General features: G+C 35.4%; 2 protein-coding genes across 15 annotated transcripts; both read left to right on the forward strand.

Moving 5' to 3' along the window:
• Positions 1-490: 490 nt before the first annotated feature.
• On the forward strand, positions 491-10,061 carry LOC105326200 (uncharacterized). 7 transcript variants are annotated; one of them, XM_011426072.3, is made up of 2 exons: positions 491-626; positions 7,105-10,061. In XM_011426072.3, the coding sequence occupies exons 1-2, from the start codon at positions 566-568 to the stop codon at positions 9,240-9,242; spliced, it is 2,199 nt and encodes a 732-aa protein (XP_011424374.3). In that variant the 5' UTR covers positions 491-565; the 3' UTR covers positions 9,243-10,061. The 7 variants fall into 7 exon arrangements, with proteins under 7 accessions (XP_011424374.3, XP_011424377.3, XP_011424378.3 ...); XM_011426075.4 differs by lacking the exon at positions 491-626 and adding an exon at positions 2,805-3,270; XM_011426076.4 differs by lacking the exon at positions 491-626 and adding an exon at positions 3,367-3,621.
• A 4,144-nt stretch (positions 10,062-14,205) lies between these two features.
• On the forward strand, positions 14,206-21,836 carry LOC117692516 (protein ABHD15-like). Of its 8 annotated transcripts, none has more exons than XM_066079260.1 (4): positions 14,206-14,490; positions 15,355-15,691; positions 16,736-16,816; positions 20,280-21,836. In XM_066079260.1, the coding sequence occupies exon 4, from the start codon at positions 20,304-20,306 to the stop codon at positions 21,477-21,479; it is 1,176 nt and encodes a 391-aa protein (XP_065935332.1). In that variant the 5' UTR covers positions 14,206-14,490; positions 15,355-15,691; positions 16,736-16,816; positions 20,280-20,303; the 3' UTR covers positions 21,480-21,836. The 8 variants fall into 8 exon arrangements, with proteins under 8 accessions (XP_065935332.1, XP_065935331.1, XP_065935329.1 ...); XM_066079259.1 differs by lacking the exon at positions 16,736-16,816 and adding an exon at positions 19,995-20,084; XM_066079257.1 differs by lacking the exon at positions 16,736-16,816.
• Positions 21,837-22,082: the final 246 nt, after the last annotated feature.

Genomic DNA, 22,082 nt, shown 5'->3' on the forward strand with positions numbered 1-22,082 from the left:
CATTGTATATACAATGTATATACATATATGCTTACATGGTAAAAAAAAAACCGTTAAAATGTTCAATCATAAAAGGCCTCTATGATTGCACTAATTGTATCCACGAGATCTTATAGATTCTAGTATCCGAGGGTCTTACGAAACCAATTTGTGCAGTAAGTATATAAAGGGTCGAAAGAATGCAGCGCAGAGGCCATAAAAGGGACGCACAAAGCTGAAACGCCGGGGAAATAATTCATCAATTATACATTCTATACTGCCCAAATACACAAAACCTTTCGCCAACAAAATCAATGGTTAAAAAAACCCCAGCCTCAATTAGTTTAGGATACCTTATACATGTTCCAACGTAACATATGTGGTTTTGGCACAAATCACCGTAATATGATATTATCCACATGATCAACGGGATTTTGCTTTTTGTGTGGACATTTTGTATTATTAATTCTCAATGAATTTTTCGTGGCTTAAAGGCAAAAAACAGGAAAGAAAGAAGCGACGACCCAAAGGAAAATACCGGGTAGTTTTTGGAGGAAGTCGTCATGATGAAACCGGAAGGAATTACATGTATAACAGAATACCATTTCTTGACCCAGTTATGGGACGTGAAGCTCAGCGCATCAGAGGTAATTGGTCATTTATTACCGTGTGTGTTGAGCGTTTGTTCGTTTTGTTTTTCAATATGTTGACATTCAGTTTTGGATCCGCTCCCATGCAAGTATAATGGTGCAACACATTGCAATTTGATTGATGATGAAAGAGATGACTTAAATCAGCTGATCGTTGTTACATATTTAGCTGATTGAACGTGATTGAATTTTCAAAACGACGCATATTATTTATTTGAAACCTTCGAGACTTCTACGTTAGATTAATGATAGATTGTCAATTGTTGTTGAGTCGTAAATGTAGATGTCACTTCTTGTTTTTTCCAAGGTTGCGGCAAGTTTCCGTGATTATACAAATACGATGTAAAAACAGTTGTAGAAAAATTGGTTTTTTTTCAAGACCATATTTAGCAAAAACATCATGCTTTCATCATGATCTCCGTTCACATTAAAAAAACAACAACCACAATATCATTTGCATGACAGGACTTACCAAAAAATCAAAAAAAATCCAACTTGGTATACTGTTTATGTTTGTAATCTTGTTAACGTTTTTTGGAACAACAACAATAGAAACATGGAGAGGAAAAAAATTGCGAATATGAATAAAGAAAAAGCATATACACGAAATACATATGTGGCACACTATAGACAGATGCAAGGTCTATGTATACAGTCATACAACAAGTGTATTTGCACAGAAGACAACATTACCATTTGAGTTTATACCTTAATTAAATTGTTCTGCCATTTGAATTGATTAGCCATAACAAAATACATTAAGTATGGATAATGGCGGGTGCAAAATTAGCAAGTTTAAGTTGATTTTAGTTTAATAGCTGTATATCTACAAACAATGATTATTCTACTCTGTTCTCGATTTTTCAGCATCAAAAAGAAGAAAAAAAATCATTGAAGATTCACTCGATATCATGAACAAATGTTCTGCTGATTCTAACAAATTTTTGACTTTTTGTCCTTCCTGGTTCGCTTATTTAGACAACCTTGAGAAATGAAACTTGGAGGGTAAACAGAGAGGTTATCAGACCCATAAACCAAACACGAAACTGTCCCCTCCAAAGTCAGTTGACGTTTTTTCTCATGTTTAAAATATTTCTAAATATGTATTTAAAAAAATTCAGGCAACATCCCCCCAGCTCCGCCCACAATATTTTGTAAAGACAGCGTGAGAACAAGCAAATGAGATGATATATAATTATTTAATATACTAAAATAGTCCATATATACCCTGCTCCCGACCCCCAACCGATCTCTCTCCACAAATTTGAAACTACTTTGGCGAACTTGAGTCCCCTCCCCCTCTTTTACATGTTTTATGGTAGGGATGTGCGCCCCCCCCCCCGCCTTTCATAAAAACAATGCACGTCCCTGTAAAAACTGGTTTGCTTCGGCATTAGAAATACCGATATTTTCAGGATGGATAGAAATGGTGTTTAAAACTCAAAGTCAAAAGGACAAATCATCTCTCTCTCTCTCTCTCTCTCTCTCTCTCTCTCTCTCTCTCTCTCTCTCTCTCTCTCTCTCTCTCTCTCTCTCTCTCTCTCTCTAACACTCACACAAACGCACGCCAATATTACCACTCCTTACAGTTAACATGAATAGTAAAGGTGTGAAGATGGAATAAATTTTTTCAACAGTACAAACCAAGGATAGTAAAAACCACATATAACAAACTAATTTAATTCTAGAAATTCAGGAATTTGGGCGACACTCTCGTTTTATATCCTGTAATTTGGACAGTATCACTTGGCGTGGACAGATAAATGGTCCAATAATAACGCTGGAATCAGGTTATGTCTTTATAATTACACCGATCTAATAGAGACCAAGGCATTGTCGTTGTTGAAGGAGGTATTACATAACACAATTAATGTGGAATTGTGCACGTGGAATCAAAACACTAAAAAAAAAACCTGGAAAAGTCATTATGACGCAAAAAGGATTATGTATCATTCAATGAATTTCTTTTTATAATTTTTCTCTCGTGACAATGAGTATATATAGGCGTTAGATAAACATTTGTGATTCATTAATATCGTGTCAATAGAGATTTAACACTTTCAAAACAGAGAGAAAAATGAGAAATATTGATGGTAAACATTGCTTTGTAGCGAAGCTGTCCTTCTGTATAGGTCGATAAGCTAGGCCTCTATTTTATGAATTGTCTCTTTGTTTATGTCTATTAAACCTAAGATATTCACCTTTCACACAAAAATCAATTTCTTGGGCAAATTATTTTGCAAATAAGATTTTAATTTTCCCTTGAAGGCCTCATCGCTTTGCATGTAATGATGATTGTTTTGGGGCTGAAAATTTAGCACATTTTTATGGAAAAGAATAGTGATAGCTCAGTCTGAGGGGGGATTTCAGAAAGATAATCTGTCAATGTGTGTTTCCCATTCTTTAATATGTTAATCAAATGGACTACCTTTCCGCAGGTAAAATGTGGCATTTAAAACCCAGGTAGTAGTAGTAGTCTTGTCTGCCTGCATCACCTGGACGCCATTTTTTGTCATTGTCGCTGATATTGAATGAAAAAAAAGAAAGAAAAATACTGCACACGCATTTTGATGAAATGTTGAATCAATACCTCGGAATAGAGGGATCTGCACACACCCTAACCTATCAGGTGTAGAGCAAGGTAAGTTTTCTGGCGAAGAGCGGTTTATCAAAACAGTTTACCATAACAAGTGAAGCGGTATATAAAATCGTCAACAACCTATAAATATTCATTACAAAATTTAAACGTCTGCTGGGGAATATCTAAGAAGGTCTTGTAAGGATCTAGGCTATCCCCATTTTTTGACACGCGCCATATACAGATTGTAAGAAGAACGAAAAGACCACCATATTCATTTGTGTGCGTTCTCTAGCATTCCATACTTTCCCTTCCGTTTTCAGACGAGACTGAAATTTGGAATTTTATTTGTGTGTGTGTGTGTATTTTCACGCTTTGGATAAAGCGTGGTATTTAACAATTATAAACAAACAGGTAAGGCTGTTTAATTCTTTTTGTTCAGGTAATTACCTGTGTAGACGTTGTTTTGTCTACGAAGGAATTTTTACCTTGTACAGCATTAGTGATCTGGATAATCAATACAGAAATAATGTCCACCATCGATGCAAAATCATGGCTACCAGTAGAGGCATTCTTTGCAATGCTGTTCAAGAGAGGACATTCGTTACACAAAGGACTATAATAGCAAGACCAAATTCTGGCGACGTTATAACCTCATCGTTAGGCAAAGGGGTGGACCTTTTGAAAATTCTGTCTTTTATCAGTGTTCCTTTATTGATGAAAAATCTCTTCAGATATATATTGCTTTAAAATTCGGCCATATTTAACCTTTAACAAGTAAGTTTGTTGGCCCCGTCATGCAGACATCCTCTTGATGTGTCAATGCATGATAACAAAATATAAATCTGGTCCCGATTGAAGTGGCGCTTGGTGAGTTTGACACCTTGTTCTTACCTTGTAAAAGTCTTGTATTCGGCGGAAGGACATGTACAAACTTAAAAATTCTCCACAGGTATGTCTTTCATGGTTATTAATTTTCCCTTTCTCGGTTTTTACTCTGTTTTGTAACCCTTAAATTGTTTTATGGTTTTCATCTGATTAACATAGGCAACTTGACATTTCTTCATTACCTTAATTTGCATAATTCTAAGGTTAAATACAAAGATTCTGAATCTTGTACCACTTAAATTTCATTTATTCTTTTGAGGGGACAAAATTGTCATTATTTATTTTTTCACCTGTATAATGATACCACCATCAGGTAAATAATGCTAAAGATAATTGGCTAGCTATATATTAGAGATTGTCTTTCATGTACGTTTTGTATAATTAGTGTTTATGATTTTGGTTTTCCGATCCATTTTTCCTGCAGATACCTTGTATTTTCTATGTAAGGTTCTCGCCCCAACATGCAAACGTTGGTAACCAATTTTAGAGTCAAAGGATTATGCTTTGAATCAATCTTCGCAAGATTGCATAATTTTTCACATGCATGGCTCACTGTCACGTGGTGTGTTTTTTTAGGATTTAATAATGAATGATTGCATCCATACCCAAAAATCCCCTATTTTGTATAGTTCAGTTACAGTGATATTCTATCTCGTGTCTATTCAAAAGTTACACCCATGTCTGAGAGTTAAAAAAAATTCTGCTGCATAATTTTTTTCTTCCGGGTATGGGGTTTAAAAAGGATAATGAAGTCGAAGGAACGTTCTAACCCTAAGCTTTAAAGAAAAACGTTTGACGCCTGGGTGAATTTGAATGAAATTCCACCAAAATCGCAAACTGCAGTCGGAATGTATAAGGATCTGCATGTCATGGTTAAATAAAAAGGTATGCTTGTCATTTTTTCCAACTAATGATGATAATTAACTCTCCCGGGTAGCCCCCGTTTAAGAGATCTCGTATGTACTATGTACTGAAAAAAAGACCAGACAGGTAAAATTAGAGTTAATGATTCTTAGATTCCAAAGATTAATTAGTATAAAGGTAACTTGAATGTCATCCTCTAAACAAATATCTTATCTCTTCAATTTTTTTTATTTTTGTCGAATAGGTACAAAGTTTATAGCCATGGTTTTATTACACCTTAAGTACTTTCCTTTCTGTTTAATAAAACCTTCTACCTGAAGAAAAGTCACCAATGAACAAACATTAAACTGATATTTCACTCAGACCAAGCTGTATTTTATGTGGCACAAAATCGTTGGAATGTCCTGTTTAATTTTAAGGCGACTCCTAAGGTGTGCTGCGAAGGTTTTTATGTGCGCAAAGAAATTGTCATTTTTATTCGTGTGAATTCAATATCCTTATCTCAGGAATTCAATGCATGATCGTACATTATTTTAATACGATGCTTTTATTTTTAGGTGTTCTAAAAAGATATTATAATGGTATACAACATTTGGGTTTTTAATGAAGGAATATGCTTTCAATTTGCATGCATTATGGACGGTTGCTGTAACGAATTGGGTGTGTCCAGAATTATTTGTCCTTGTGGTATCAAATTTCTTGTACAAAACACGTGCAGGATTAAAGCCGAAACTTAAAAAAAATTAAATGTTGTTACCTACGCTGAGATATTGTTGCAATTCAAAAATAATGGCACAAGAATGCAAGACATCTGGCATAATGAAGTATAGCACTACCGTTAAAATTGCAAATGAAAACATTTTAATGGTCGAAAGATTTCTTTCTTTCATACAAGAATATACATATATTAGAATTTTGTTCACGTCCTTCTTTTTATAGCAGTGTTACGATTCTTTAATCTGTGTTCTACAGTTACTGTTGTATTGTATTGTATTGTTTATTACCAAGAACCATACGATTCATAGGTTTGTAAATTAACACGTGTGACGGTTAGCGGAGTTGTACAACTAGCCCGGGGGTATTGTCGTAACATGCTTCTAAATGATGATGGTCAATGAGTTAATGACCTGCCTGTTTACGTGAAGTTGACCGGTGTCCCATCCCTAGGATCCCGCGCGCTAACTGCCGGGTGGGGTAAGAGTCACTGCTGACCAGTAGATAAGGTCATATTGGGGCTTTGAGATGGACGTGCTTAGTAGAAATCCGTGGAATATAAATGTGTTTGACCAGTTTTCAATATTCAAAATGGCTCCGGATTTAGACTATAAGAGATACGGTATGTAAATTGTCGATAAACATTGTGAATGGCCCGACCTTTGTTGTTTATTACGCCAAAAACGTGATTTTGAAAATCCGTGTTTTAGTGTGGTTTATCTTCGTGTTTGTATCACGTTTGGGCAGACTTAATTTTTCAAAGGAACTTACAAAAATTTTATTTTGTGGAATATGGTATTCAATAATGGTACATGTACAACCTCTCATTGCATTTTGTGGTAATCTCTGATATTTTTCCCTCAGCAGCTCCCTTCCCTAAGTAATGTGTACGTGTGATGGTACCAAAGTTTAATTTGATAAATCATTAACGACAATGGTGATCTGTGAAAAACAAGTTCACTGTTGTAATCTTTATATATCATGAATCATCTATCACCAAGACTGTCTAGCGTTTTCTTCTTCTTTTGATGACGTTTGCTTGATATCAAAGAAAATGAAGAATGTTCCAAGAAATAGTGATATTCCCAATAATGCAGGCAGATTTTAATAAGATTTATATCACTGGTTGTTGTAGGACTAATTGTGTCATGAATCATAGACTTGGACTAATGAGTTGAATGACAAGAAAAATGGGAGCTCGTTCATAACCATGACAATACTGCCTACACCTATAAAGGAATTTTAATAATGTATATCATTTACACAAAAACTCGTATTACGATAAATTTGAATACATCCTTGTAGAGGTTAACATTCATTGTTTCTATTGTATGGTAAATTATTCCTTCTAAGAAATGTTATATCTCGGGATACTGGAAGTTTTAAGTATCTCATTGGGTAATTAAAAAACTTTTTGTATTTTTTTTTCAGAATCTGATGTGACGCTTGAATCTTTGCCTCGTTTCTGGGATTACACGTCACATTTCATTATGGATCCCCATGGAGAATTCGTGCTGCAATATTTGGGGAGTACCACTCTCGCCAAAGCTACCTCTTCTGGACTCGGTACCATTCAGAAACCTTTACGTGACAGTTATTTTGAATACAGAAAACATTCTGGAAAGAAACACAAATCCAAAGACCTAACGGAAGTGGCGCTTCAGATAACTCCCAATGGCATAGCCGTTATTGTTGCTGGGGTAAGTCCCGGAAGTGAACTTTTTTACGACATGCAGTCCATTTCCTTTTTTGAGGCCGTGCGATTTACGACAGTGAAAGGCCACGATAAGAAAATTCAGGGTGGGTTTGTTCCCATAGATATTAACCGGGCGCCTAATACAGGGTCGGAAAAACTGTTTACGCCATTAGACAAAAAACACAGCAATCTGGCGAAGGTGGACCACCCTCCAATGTTAGCGCTTGTTATGAGAAGGAATTCTGGTGTGCGGGCGTTAGAATGTCACGGATTCGTGTGTGATAACGAAGACCAGGCATTACGTATAACACAGCTGATATACATGTTACAAACTCGCATGATGGAGCCAGGAAGGCCCGAGTACATGAGGCAACCCTCTGATCCCAATTACGAAAGAGAGCCACCCCAAGTACGCCGACCTGATATTTTGCAAACAACTGAGGGTCAAAGGCCGATGCAACTGACCGATGAATATCTGCGTGGTTCTCGGACCGGAGAGTGGGAGGATTACCGACCGGAATTTGAAAGTCAAGGACATGATAGATACATGAGAGATCCATACGTTCCCCCAGGAGGACCAAGGGACCCTCAGGGATACATGTCTGCGTCAGGAAGGTTTGATAATAGATTTCCCGCACCGGGGTATGATGAAAACATTCGTCACAGACACGAACGAGAACATTCGGGTGATTATCAAAGACCGCCATCCAACGAATTTCATCACGAAAGACACCACTCCAACGAAATGCGTCGTGATCGACCTCCATCCGACTATCGTTACGAACGACAACCATCAATGGAATACAGACATGAACGTCAACGGTCAAACGAACTCGCTCATGAACGGAAACAATCGGGCGAATTCAGGCACGAACGCCAACCTTCGGCCGAATACCATCACGACCGACAGGGCTCGGGAGATTACCCAAGGGGCGATGGTCGCTACCCAAGAGAGGGCTATGACTCTGGTGGAAGAAGAGGCCGTCCCGAAAACAGACAGGAAGACTTCAGGATTCCCCGCGTAATGTCACCCGGTCGTGTTCCCCCGGCCACTGCCCCAAAACCGTCACGTGCTCTGTCTCCAGGACCAAGATCGCCAATGGAAGACCGTTATCTAGGAAACGAACCAACTGGCGTTAAACGTGGTCTACCCCGAACTCCTTCAGTCGACGAACCACCAATTCATTCCCCAACACGTGACCGACCGCCATCTTTTAAAGGCCCAGAATACTCCGCGTCAAGTCTGGAGAGTAGACAGGAAATTGAGCAACAGAGGTCTAAGCCTGTCGCTCGAGTTCCGCCACACCTTGTGGCCGGAGTCAAAGTTCTTCCGACGGGTTTTGCGGCAGCTATTCAAAAGAAACAAGAAGAGAAGAAATCTCCTCGCAGTCCGAAGCAAGAGCGATACGCCGAAGAGGACCCTTATGACAATGCAATGACTAGAAAAGAATTTTATGAGCACGAATCAAAGAAGTTTGACCATAATTCTAATGCGCATGCCCCACCGGATATTGTTCCGAGGGTCGATCACGGGAGGGAGGAGGATTATAATGACTACGACCGAGTGATCCGGAGAGACCCCGAAGGTTACTACCCAAAAGGGCCTGCTAATTTCAGACATAGTGCTCCTTCGGAGGATCTCGGAAAACCTCACAAGCCTTGGTCTTACGATGAACAATTCCAAAAATATTCGCAAGAAAAGGATAGATTTGATCCATCTTATGACACATCACGTGACCCGCTGGACGGGCCACCTGATCACAGGCACGGCGAAATGGCTGAAATGTTTAACAAAATGAATATTCATAATCCTAGCAGTCGAGCGGAAGTGCCAGAAACCAATTTTGAACAATCACTTGGATATTATCCGTAATTCTGATCAAAATCATTCTAATTATACATGTAACCCACATATTACGTATTTTTTTTCTATAGGATTATACATGTATAATTATATTATCTTCTTTGGCTCTCGCAAAAATTTGAAACTTGATATGAGGATATTGTAATTAGAGATTTCAATCAGTCAACCTGGTTTTTAATTTAAGAAATCAAAATTTACTTACAAGCGATGTTATAAAAACGTAACTTAAACGTATCAAGTTAAGCTATTTGTTGTTGATTTATTTCATACAGTCATGTACTTCGTGTTTTATGACCTAAGATTACCTCTCCGCGTGATTATATACAATGTATTTGCTTTACTTTAAACAGAAATCTTTACATGTGTACATGAAACCTGTATATATAGAAATGTAGAAACTCATAGATACATGTATGAATGTATGTTGTTCTGGTTTTGAATTAACCAATTCTCGTATCACTGAATTTGTTATGTAAATTTTTACTTGTATAATTAATATAAAAAGAATTATTTCAAAATTTGTCGTCTTTGTCTTGAAAAAGGTCACAAAGTTATAGAAATGCTTTCATATGTAGCAAACACGTAGGAATTGATGGTAGAACTTGATGAATAGTTAAAGAAAAATGCCCTATTCGACCGACAATAAGATTACTGTCAAATTAATTTGGAATATTTTTCATTAACATAAAAACTTCAATAGCATCAAAAATTGAATGAAATGTGTATTATTTTAGTTTCCAAGGTACCGAACATAAAGTAAATGGACCCCCCAATCCCTCTGCATTTTATCGTCTGCATGTCATTCATCTAAATATAGTTTGAAATATTTTTTGTTGTTGTTTTAAATTGGCATTAATATAGAAAGCGAAAAACGGTTTGTGTTATTATATATAATACGTATTCAAAGTTTGACTTATTCAGCTAATGGTACATTGTATAAACATGTATAATGAATTTCAAAATCAATGTTTTCCAATGGCTTTACATGGCTCGATTGTCGTGACTTTATTTTTTAAAACTGTTAGTAATGACCTTTTAAAGAGGAACTCTCTCTCTCTCTCTCTCTCTCTCTCTCTCTCTCTCTCTCTCTCTCTCTCTCTCTCTCTCTCTCTCTCTGTTTCTCTCTCTCAAGAAAATATAGAAATTTGAAGGTAAATTATATGGATTTTTTCTATACTAAATTTATATAATTATAGTTTATAGCTTAACAAACCATACCTCACAAATGTTAGGCAGATCTGGCCCCACCGTCACCAAAATTTTCAAATCACTCGACTCAGTCCTCAACTCAAATCCTTAAAAGAAACAGTGCATGAATTTGTGGTCAAGCTCAGAATTGAGGTTGAGTATTGACTTGAGGAAAGTTGGTGACTGTGGGACATGATGGTTAATTAGCCGACCATCTAGCCTTTTTAATGATCAACGTAATTACAAACTACGTATTTCGTAACAATTTTAAAGTACAGAATTATACTAATGGTACAACTTGTAAGACTTATTAGAAATGCCCTATCATGCTTACCTCATCATATTTTTAATGACACTCTAATTACTTGAGAAAGACATTTTGAGCAGCGGAAAAAGTTATCTCTCTTTGATTGAGTAACTTCTGTGTAACATTTGACAATATTTCAGGAAAACTTTTTACATGTTTTCATAGCTTAACGAATTCTTTCGAACGCATATTATATCTATAAATTATCCTAATCAATTATTTACAAAATCCTTTCAAAAATGCCCCCCCTCCCCCCCCCAAAAAAAAATCGCAAAAATGTTACTATACAAAAGTTCTACGCATTCTGCATGATTTTGCTATGTTTGCCCGTAACCAGCTAATTAAGTAACATTTAGAAAATGTATTAACATCCACTTTTGCCAATGGGAATGAGATAATATTATTTACATACAACATGTATCTCTAGAAAGTATATTGGATTTTGATTGGTCAATTTATTTTCGCCCATGTTCACTCAAATTAAAAAAAAAACACTCCCGTGATTCTGGATTAAATATTATCATTGAAACATTGCAATAAATCTTCAATGATCCTAAATTTCACTCCTGATAAAATACATCCCGGTACTGTCTCCATGAAAAGTGATTTGCAGGTAAAAATGTTCGACTCAACCAATCTGCTACTTCATTTGCACAGTGCAATATTTTGATAGAATTGTTTTGTTTTGTTTTTAAGTGAGCTAGCCATGCGCAATTAAAACGACTGTTCTGTTAAAGCTGCAAAATCTTTTTTTTTCTTTGAGGAGGCTGAAGCTTAAGATTATCATACAATGTAATAAAATAGAATTTTTGAACATTGACATTAATTGTTAAATAAATTATAGAATTACATATCACGTAGAACCCCTGACGATCAAATGGACTGACACATTAAAATGTCAATAGATGTTAGATAATTTACGCTCACCGTGTGTCATCATGTTTGATTTTTGTAGCAGATGTTGTTTTTGGTGTTTTTTTAATTTATGTCCTCTTAATAACACATAAGAATCCCGATGTAGTGATACGTGATATACCATTTGATAGTTGTTAAAAGGATTTACATTTCGATTTACATGACACCAAAAACAACAATTGGTTAATACGTACAAACATGTATTTTTCCTTGAAAGTACATGTACCTACATGTTTATACATTAGTAAATATTTTTAAACTGTGCAAGTCCTTCAAACTACATGAAACTTGCTTTCATGTATATACATGTAAATATATATTTTAAATTACAACCTACATGTTCCTCATGGAACTTTTCTAGATACCCACTTGATGCCCCTCTCCCCCCCCCCCCCCCATCCCCCATGCCAGTCACACTCATAAAAACCGTGTTATCTTCGACCACCCGTACATGTAAATCAAACCAACTTCTCTTAAAGCCATATCAATAGAAAAATTAATGCTTCTCCAGTTGCTTAAAAATAGAAAAGACAAATAACTGAGAGATTTTTATATTCGACTTACACAAAACACTACAGATATGATTTAGCTATTTCACTTCTGGTACATAAAATACATAAAACATAAATATGGTCAATACTTTTTTGAAGACAAGAAAAGGATTGCAAAGAATTGTAAGCTCTGTAACTCGCTTATAACCCAAAGATTGACACTCACATTTTGATTGCATATTAAAAATGCCTTACTGAAGCATTGTAAACATTAAAATTGGAAAAATAATTTTTTGACAAAGATCATGACTATGCCCCTTTAAGGAATCGATTTTTCAGTAACTAGTATATGAATTATTTCCAATAAAATATGTAATGATGAAAATGAGTTTATATCGTTTGAATCGGGATAGGTAAGGATGATGGGGGGGGGGGGGGGGTCCCTATATTTTCTGATCACCAAATTATCATAATTGCACAAGGCTGTGGGCAAATATATCATTGTTAAGTTTACTACTTTATCTATCTGCGATGATATATTCATCCATGGATATGAAAAATCGAAACTTAAATAATGATTGGAATTAAATGATGCGGACGGACGGACGTGATAATAAAGGCGCTTTGGCATCAAAATCCTCATTAACATCGCAAAATATCACAAAACATAAAAAAGAGAAAGCTATTTAGAACAACAATTATGCTGGTCTAGATTACGAAATAAGATTGTTTCTATGAGATAACCGAGAAATTTGATAAAATTCGCAGCTAATGTTTGTAATGAAATGCTCTAATATCTCTGCATTATGGCACGACGTACATCACTCCAAGCTAGGCCAAAGACTAAAAATGAAAAAATATATTTGTTTCAGGTTGCTGAGGATTTCATACAAGAGCTACATCTCTCCATAAGTAATAAATTTCTCAGAAATTTCGCCAGAAGTAGTTCACAGTAGATGTATAAATACATGTACTTCTTTTACCTTATTTAATAAAATCCCAATAACAAGTCCTCGAGAGCCACCCCGCCATCTCAACATATCAGTAGCTATTTTCTGACCCTAGGATGATTTAAACTTAAAAAGTTCATCTCTACATCTCTTCATCTCTATCAATCTCTACAATCTTGCATCGATTTTGATTTCGCAAATCATCACGTATTACATCGTACAGTTTTTTGTAAACTTGTAAACTTGACAAACTCCGAGTTTCCTGATATCTGGCTCCTCTAAGTCCCCTGTGATTATCATATTATATATATAAAAGTCTCCTTTTTCTCAGAAAATGTCAATGTTCACCCCCCCCCCCCCCCCAAATGACCAACACACAACGTATAAATAAGGTTAATCAGTCAAAAAGTAGCACAAGTTTTTTTCTGCGCAATAAATACATAATTTTTTAATAGGTGGCACTGTAGCCCCCAGTCGTCTATCCGATTTTTTTTCAGACCGGGAGCTACAGACATAATAGTAAATACATCATTTCTCTTATATAAGGAAACTTATTTAATTATTCCAAAGTCCACTAGATATTAGTGGGGTCGGGTTAAACAACTGAATTGGAGGATCATCTTGTCCTTTGTTCGGACACATTGATTAAGGATAATGAAAGCTCTGTACTAGATTTGGTTGAAGTTAGAAAATGGACTGAAAAGGTAAGAAAAAACTGACTTCGATGACAACCGCTTTAACGTCAATGCTCAATTTCGCATTTGAGTCGAATGAAGTAAACATTAGAATATGTACATGTAGGTAGACTTTTGTGTTTTACACTATAAATATTGTGTGTTGGTTTTGTTAAAAACAAACTCAAACAAGAAAACTTCAGTGAAAACATTTATGGGCGACATATTTTGGTAAGTAACAAAAATGAACGATTTTTTTTTCTCATTTGTAGCAGAAATATCGAACTTGCATAAAACGAACTCCGGTCAAGAAAAGATAGAACCATCAAATAAGTTTTAGATTGTTTGAGCGACCGGAAACAAAATATTCGTTACTTTGGCCTCAACTATAACATCTCACCAAAGAGAGCGGTTTTGTCTTCATATTTGCAACAATACTATCATCATTTTAGCTGTTTAAAGGTTGGACAATGATCGCGGTTGATCTATTATACAGTTTCTAGGTATGAGGTTACGCCGTTTACGCACATCGAAGGATGAGTCGTCATCCATACAGTTGCAACGACATCTGTTACAATTGTGACTTCCGGTATATCTAACTGCGGATTACTTCAATGACACTAATAACCCAATACTCCAGATTTCCCACAGTCTTAATCGTTACTTCGTATCCTGGAGAGACAAGAGACAGTCGTACAGTGAAATCTCTTTCGTATGAATGAACTTCTGAAGGTAAGTGAAATCACTTGACGTTGTTTCTTCCTCCTCATTAACTGCAGCAAACACCTCGGTCCATTAACGCTGACATTTTGGTAATTATATAGAAATGGTCAACGTCCATTACCGCCTTACACCGTAGGGGAATTTAAGTTCAAACACCGAATGGTCAATTTTATTAGGACGATTTAACAGCTGATGACGGTTAATTTTTAAACTGTTTACCTTTTAACTGCAACAAACTTCTAGGAAGGGTGAAAAATACAACGTGTCTATTTTTTTCTTTTGCGTTTGTACATGTAAAATACATGTACGTTCATTCGTCTACATGCACGCAGATGAGCAAAGTTTAACACTATTGGGATTGAGAAAATTATTCACTTTCTTAAAATTCGCAAAGATCACCTTATTCTTCACTGTGGACACTTTTCACCGTGATTAGGCAAGAATTCTTTTTAAAAAATCCATCATCCTCCAACCAAATAAAAAGAGAGCATAGCCATAAAACATAACTCACACATTTTACCTATACTGTACTAAAATTCTAATTGCTTTTAATAGCTTAAATAAAAAATTGTTGGCTTCATTTGTCGAATGTAGACTTGCATTTAACATGAATTGTCAAGAAATATTTAAAAGTATTTTTCAGAAACTGCGTATGTTATAGATATTGGTAATAGTTCACGACATCGAAAATGTAGTAAATTAATAGAACATTGCCCTCTTTCTTATAAAAGGGAGTATGGATGAAAAGAACTTCATAATATATTCGGCAATGCACAGCTAGCTTATTACCTTTTTCACTCAAAAAAATGTAATATTACAGCGCCGCTTATTAATCAAACAGGCTTAGTTAAAGGTGTCGAAATATTATGACAGGAGGCACAAGGACCCATCAATTGAAGATTATTAATGGATTAGACCAACAACAACAACAACAACAAATAAGGTTTAACGTTAGCTGGGTTGTGATAGGTTCTCTCAGTCTTTGTCCGTCTGCGTTCTATCGATCCAATGGACAGACGGCAGGAGAACAGGCGAAGTGGGAGTTAGCGTTTTATAACAGTTGCTACAGTTTCAGAACAATATAATAGATTATTATATCTATATTTTACGACTTGGAACAAAATAATGTAAGCTGCTGCCTTAATTCGTGGATATTCAACATGGAAAAAAAACCCTAGCGGAACTTAAAACGCAGTTTGAAAAGTTTAAGGTAAATTATGAGTATCAGTTAATCATGTCAAATATTTCGTTTTTAAATTGCTTTTTTTGAATTTTAATGTTGAATGGAAACAGTTTATACGCAGTACATTAATTAAGTAGACATATGGTCATTTTGAATCTATGCTAATATAGAATAAACTTTGAACTGATGGTGTGATACACTGTACCTAAAATTAAAGCAATATGTGAACACTAATTTGATTGACTTTTTGGCAGTCCCATTGGTGTAAAGCATCGATTTATACAACTTATAAAAGGAGGGGTGTGATTTTTGTGACATAGAATTGTCGTAATGTGCTCCATTAGATTAAGAACAGTTTGAAAAATGGGTTTACATATATACATGTTATTAACTACTTAAAGACATAAAAACACTCTTGTTACTGTAACTATATCACATACTATTAAAATCAAGCTTAACGTGGTTTAAAGCATTTTTCTACTTGAGTTGATGCACGATTTACAATGATTTACAGTTCATTTATCAAAATAACGACTTGATACACAAGAGTTGTTTGACAAAGCTAAATATTTTGAATCTCATTGCATATAATTTTGTAGTCAAAAGACCTTGGCCTGATTAAGATACTGAACTACTATGAATATAGGATATATAACATCTTTAGCTCACATAAAATTGTCTGTGAACAGAAAGTAAGAGAATCTTTTGTTAACCTCTTTGTTTCTTCCCTAAAGTCTCGTATGTCAACCAGAGAGCCAATTTTAATCAAACAAAATAGTTACATAAATTCATCCTTGGGTATAGGGCCTTCGAATTTGCTTTAATGAGGGGCCATGCCAGATGTATAGAATGCATGGGAAAAAACAATGATTTTTCACAAAAAAAACATAATCATTTAGCTAAATTAAGTATCAAAACTCTAGGCTTTTGAGATGTGCGAATGCAACCAACGAAACATTCGAAAAACAATTAAAAAACACCACACAACTATTATAGCTGTAGGTTCAACTCCTAGAAACAATGTACAGGAGGTAAAAGATCAAACGTTAAACGTTTGTGATTTCATTTTAGTGTCGCGAAGTAAAATGGTGTGTTCACGCAGCTGTTAAAAGTGCACGAGCCACCGAAATAACAGATTATCTACCTGCAAAGGTTCGTGAGAAATTGGATGTGATTTTATCTGTATAAAAACACCTATCGTGTGACACGCTTTTTCTTTATGTGGGATTTCCGGTTGTTTTCAGTTGGTATGTACTTTAAGATGTCCGTTTAAGACCAATAGAATATATCTGTAAATTAATATCATACTGAAGGATAGATTGCCATTGTATCTTGTTGAGGTTTGTGTCCTTTAATGTTGTTTATTAATATTTCTATGTTGTTTAAAGTCCCTTCAAGATTTCGTCTTTTCAAACGTTGAATTGAGCACGGATGGATGAACATTTACATGCTTTCACAATACAATGTGTCAAACGGCAATGTGATGTAGGCCTGTCTATTTTATTGTTGGCCACTTAGCCATGGCTCTTTGAAAGCAACAAGATTTGCCTAGCTTTTGAGCTAAGACTACGCAATCTATGCATATTTCGCTTGAAACTAGCGTCATTTTTAACTTGTTTTGACGCAAGAAATAGATAGTTACGTCCTACTAAAAATCCAAGGCCTGGTTAAAATGGTTCGATTTCACTGATAAACCAATGAATATTATTCAAAAGTTTTCAACCAGTAATTGAAAAGCATATGATAAATTGTTCATAATGCGTTTTGTTATTTTTTAAAATTAAAATTGCATGTTGAACTCCGCATATTTTTCACTCTATTTAATAAACATGATTGTCTGTTATATAATAAGGCACAAACTATAAAAAAATATCGATCAAATAGCACATTTCAGTGCACGAAGAACAAACATTTTGGAACATAGGCAAACTAACGATTACCCAATTGTGTACTGTGTCTGAAATCTAGATCTCCTTAGCATGAAAAATATCGTTGGCTTTCGTTTATTGTGAGGTTGTTTTTTTTGTCATAGCAACACTTTGAATTACGCACTTTTTTTCTTTTTAATTTCAACATGTCAATTGCTTTATTAAATTATATCTTATGTTTGACTAAATTTGAATGCAAAAACTTCAGTCTTTAATGCGTTAACGAGACTTGTGCCATGTGTACAAGGGTACTGATACATATAGTGTGACAGTTAAAATTTGATTAGATATGGAAGTAATTTGTGACCACAATTAACAATATTTGAGATATTCTTTCTAACGTTTTGTCACTTGACTTTTTTAAATTAGTTCTGCATCTTCCTTGATACAGTCCGTAATTAAAAGCAAGGCACAAGCTTTGTATGGGTTCTGTATATCGCTTGTAACTCGATGTCTGACATTTAAGGAAATTTTGGCTGGCCGTGCATTTAGAATTACATATCTTATAAATTTTTAAACATTATAAAATTTGAAAATTTTTAGCCGAATCGTTCCCATGTCCCGTTCATAGATCAGCTTGAAGAAAGAATAAGTTGACAGCTCTTAGATAACTTTATTTCATTTAAATGCAAGCCGTATTTTTTTTAATCTCGTAAGCTACCAAACATTATTATAGCTTCCCCCGAATTTCAAGTAAAAACACAACTGCTTTTGTATAGACATGGGAATCCAATATCAATGACTAAAAAAATTATGTGACTATAACAAAATTAAGTTTCCCAACCTCAATTCATGCAATATCTAGTCACAGACAAATTATGGCCTCTGTCTATTGTCTGGTTTTATAGTAAACGAAGAATGGAACACATATTCCGTGAACTTCCTTTGATTAAAATAATACAATAATAGACTCTTCTAGACTTTTCTTCTATTGCATGATACATTACCATAAATCACGATGAATTCCGAGAGGCAATCAATCCGATGTCGTGTGGGTCTCAAGAATATGACCAGTAACATGAATTAAATGGTTTTCTAAAGAGATGATAACTGAGTAATTTATTGTCCAAATGTGTTAATTTGCCTCTCAAGTTTATGACGCCAAATTTCGGGTTTCAAATATAAATTGAACATCATATTTCTTATGACTTTTAGATATTTTTCATTTCATTAGACATGCTTTTAAACTATGTTCAAGTGCAGTTGAAAAACCATTTATGAAAACGGTCCTTCCATCATTGCAATTTTACACGCATAAAACTGATCTCAATGATCACGAATAAATGACGTTTTCTAGCTTTTATCCGTTATGGGACAGTAAAGAGTAAAAAAAAACCCCAATAAATCAGTTAGAGAAGATGGAGTATATGTTACATTTTCTAAAAAGATTTCAACTATAAAAATGCTAGTTTTGTCCATACTAGAGGTGATTTCACCGGTATTACAATTTATTATTCTAGATTACATGACACAATGATGCAGCATTGTCAAACTTAATTTCCTGAACAATTAATAATTAACAAAAACCACACCACTAGTAACTAGGATTTCACAATTATAAAAATAGCACGTGTCGGTTATATGATTTACACATTTTCCATGCAATTTTTTTTAATGGGTTCTATTCAGAAATGTCGCATTGATATCATGATTACGAGGCATTTTTACCTCCTTGAATCGGAGAGTTCTTCTCAGTGCGTGCACTCGATCACAGGAGTTTAATCATTTATGATATCAAGATGGGCTAGATTCAAATCAGACATGTTTCATTGCCTTCCTTGCGCAATCAATTAATTAGCCTTCGTTACCCAACAAGTTTTAATTTGAATTCTTCTTTACCACCCGTACAATAGAATCACTGACGCAATTTCCGGAATTAAATCCATAGAATGAATGGCTTGCACAAAAGCAAATTTGTTTTAGTGTTTATAGCAGAATGCCTCAACACAATGAGGGGGGAAATTGATATTTTACTTTGCTGTGGTCGTATCGGTCCATTGAATCGTTACAAAAAACGGAGACCGCCATCCATTCTAATAATGAAATAGGAAAATAAGTTTGTTATTTCTTGGGATAACACATAGTAAGGAAAAACCTTCGTCTGTTTTGCTGGGGTAAGACCACTTTGTTTCAGTGTTTTCTTTGAATCAATTCTGACCAGAAGAGAGAGGGATATTCACTTTAAGAGCGATGCTTAAATCTCCATTAAATGTTCTCATATACCATTTTGCAATCAATTAAGGTTTTCGTTGAATAAAGCCGATAAAATATTTAAATAGTAATTTGCTAACTGTAAATTCTCTCTACTTCAATATGTGGTTTGAACTGCGGTGGACTAACTAATGTACCCAACGGAAAATGTCTTATGTTGACGTCAGAATCGACCTTCCCCCTTTTTACAGGTAAATCAAGTAATCTCGTCAATGAAAGATAAAATCTTCGCAACACAGTTAAGTTTGCACAGAAGACAGGGATTTATTGCTCTTACAGAGGTGATGTTTAAATCCTCATTAATTCATGTCATTTTTTTCGCAAATACAGTAAGTACATAATACTCCTCATAAAGTATTCATGTTTGCTTTCATTCGAAATTCTAAAATTTAAAAGTGTTTATTGAGAAAACAAACTCCTTGGCTTGATGTGCCTATAAATTTTAGATTTGACTTTTTTTTTAAATCTATTTTCAGCTTTGACTAGCCCGAGCTGGCAGGATGCTACTGACAGCAGGCGTTTTTACGCTTGGGACCGTTTTAGAGATTTCGCTTGTTTGTCTGACTCTCTACCTGTGTTACTGCATCGCAAAAAGTTTCTTGGACTCGGAAAACGGCCCGAAACTCTTGTACAAAGATTCTCAGCTAAATGACTACTTATTGAGCCAGTGTAAACACCTGAAATATCCCTTCCGACCAACGGTTTGGGCTCAGAATGCTCACCTACAGAGTTTTCTAGGTTTCTTTACACAGAAGAACGATGTATTATACGAAAGAGAATACCTCCAATTATTGGACAAGGGGATTGTGGCGCTGGACTGGTGCAGGTGTCAAGACTTCCCGCAAAAACGAACAAGTGCAATACTTATTGTTCTAGCGGGACAAGCAGACGATAAAAAGGGTGTTCGGACATTGTGTTCAGAGGCTTGTAAAAAGGGCTTCCGGGTGGTTGTGATTAACCCCAGGGGCCATGGAAATAGTTACCTCTCAACTAGCAGATTTCAAAGTTTCGGAGATCCGATAGATTTGAGACAGTGCGTCATGTATATCAACCGGAAGTTTCCGAAAGCGAATATCACCGCCGTCGGAGTCGGTTCCGGTTCCGCTGTACTTTTCTCATATCTGGGAGAATTCGGATCTTCCACGCGTTTAAAGGCTGCTGTTTTTATATCGCCCTTATATGAAATAGACGAAGAGTATTTAAAAAGTGTCTCGAAATTTTATCAATTTATTCTACTGTGTGGACTCAAACTGACAGTATTACGTCATTCGAAAGCATTGACAAAATCAATCGATCTTCAGTCGGCATTTTCTTCTTGGAGATTACTAGAATATGTCGAAAAAGTTTACTGCGACCCTTTAGGATATTCCTCCATGGAAGATTTTATCGAGAAAAACAACCCACTGAGGGATGTGGATGACATTGCTATCCCTGTCCTATGTATAAACAGTCAAGACGACCCCGTGTGCCCTCAGGACCACGTTCCTCTAGATATCTTTAATTACTATCCAAACATGCTTCTAGTTTCTACCAAACACGGCGGCCATTGTGGTTTCTGGGAGGGCCTGGTACCTCGATCTTGGTCGGTCGACCTCTCGTTGGAGTATTTGTTAACAGTGTTAGATTTCACTTTGAATAACAACAGGGAAATACCTCGAGCAGATGGTGCAAAATGACTGTATTAATGCATCAATATTAAACGGTTCAAGTTTAAATGTACCACTTGATTTGATATGCGTATGATGCAATTTTCATCACAATATTTATGATTTTCCCAACCAACTTTCATTTTTAGATTGTTAATAATTGTCGTTACATTTTAACAATGAATTATCATTGTGGCAAATGCTGTTAAATTAAGCCTTTTCCTTTCATTCTTTAGTACGGATCAAAAATAATCCTGATGAAGGAAATAAATGTATCATAGTACAGAAAAAGAAAGTTTCTGTCAATGAAACAGTAAAACTATGTAGGTTGATTCAACAATCAATGTAGTGATTGTTTTTTAATAAAATCACAAAACAAAACATAAATTTCCCTTTCAGTGCCATCTTATGGACGAATCAAAGAGTATCTTTTTCAATGAATAACTTGTTCATTATTTGACTCGTTCAGTAAAGATTTCTTTCGGAAAGACAGAAAGACAAGAAATTGGTTGGTTTTATTTGAAAACGTATTTTTTTTTAGTACCGATCGGAGTGGACATGAATTTTAAGACTATTATCCCCCCCCCCCTTTAAAGAAATGGACAAAAAATTGTCTACGTGCCTAACAGATGG

Source organism: Magallana gigas, chromosome 3, assembly GCF_963853765.1.
Source record: "Magallana gigas chromosome 3, xbMagGiga1.1, whole genome shotgun sequence".
NCBI lineage: Eukaryota > Metazoa > Mollusca > Bivalvia > Ostreida > Ostreidae > Magallana > Magallana gigas.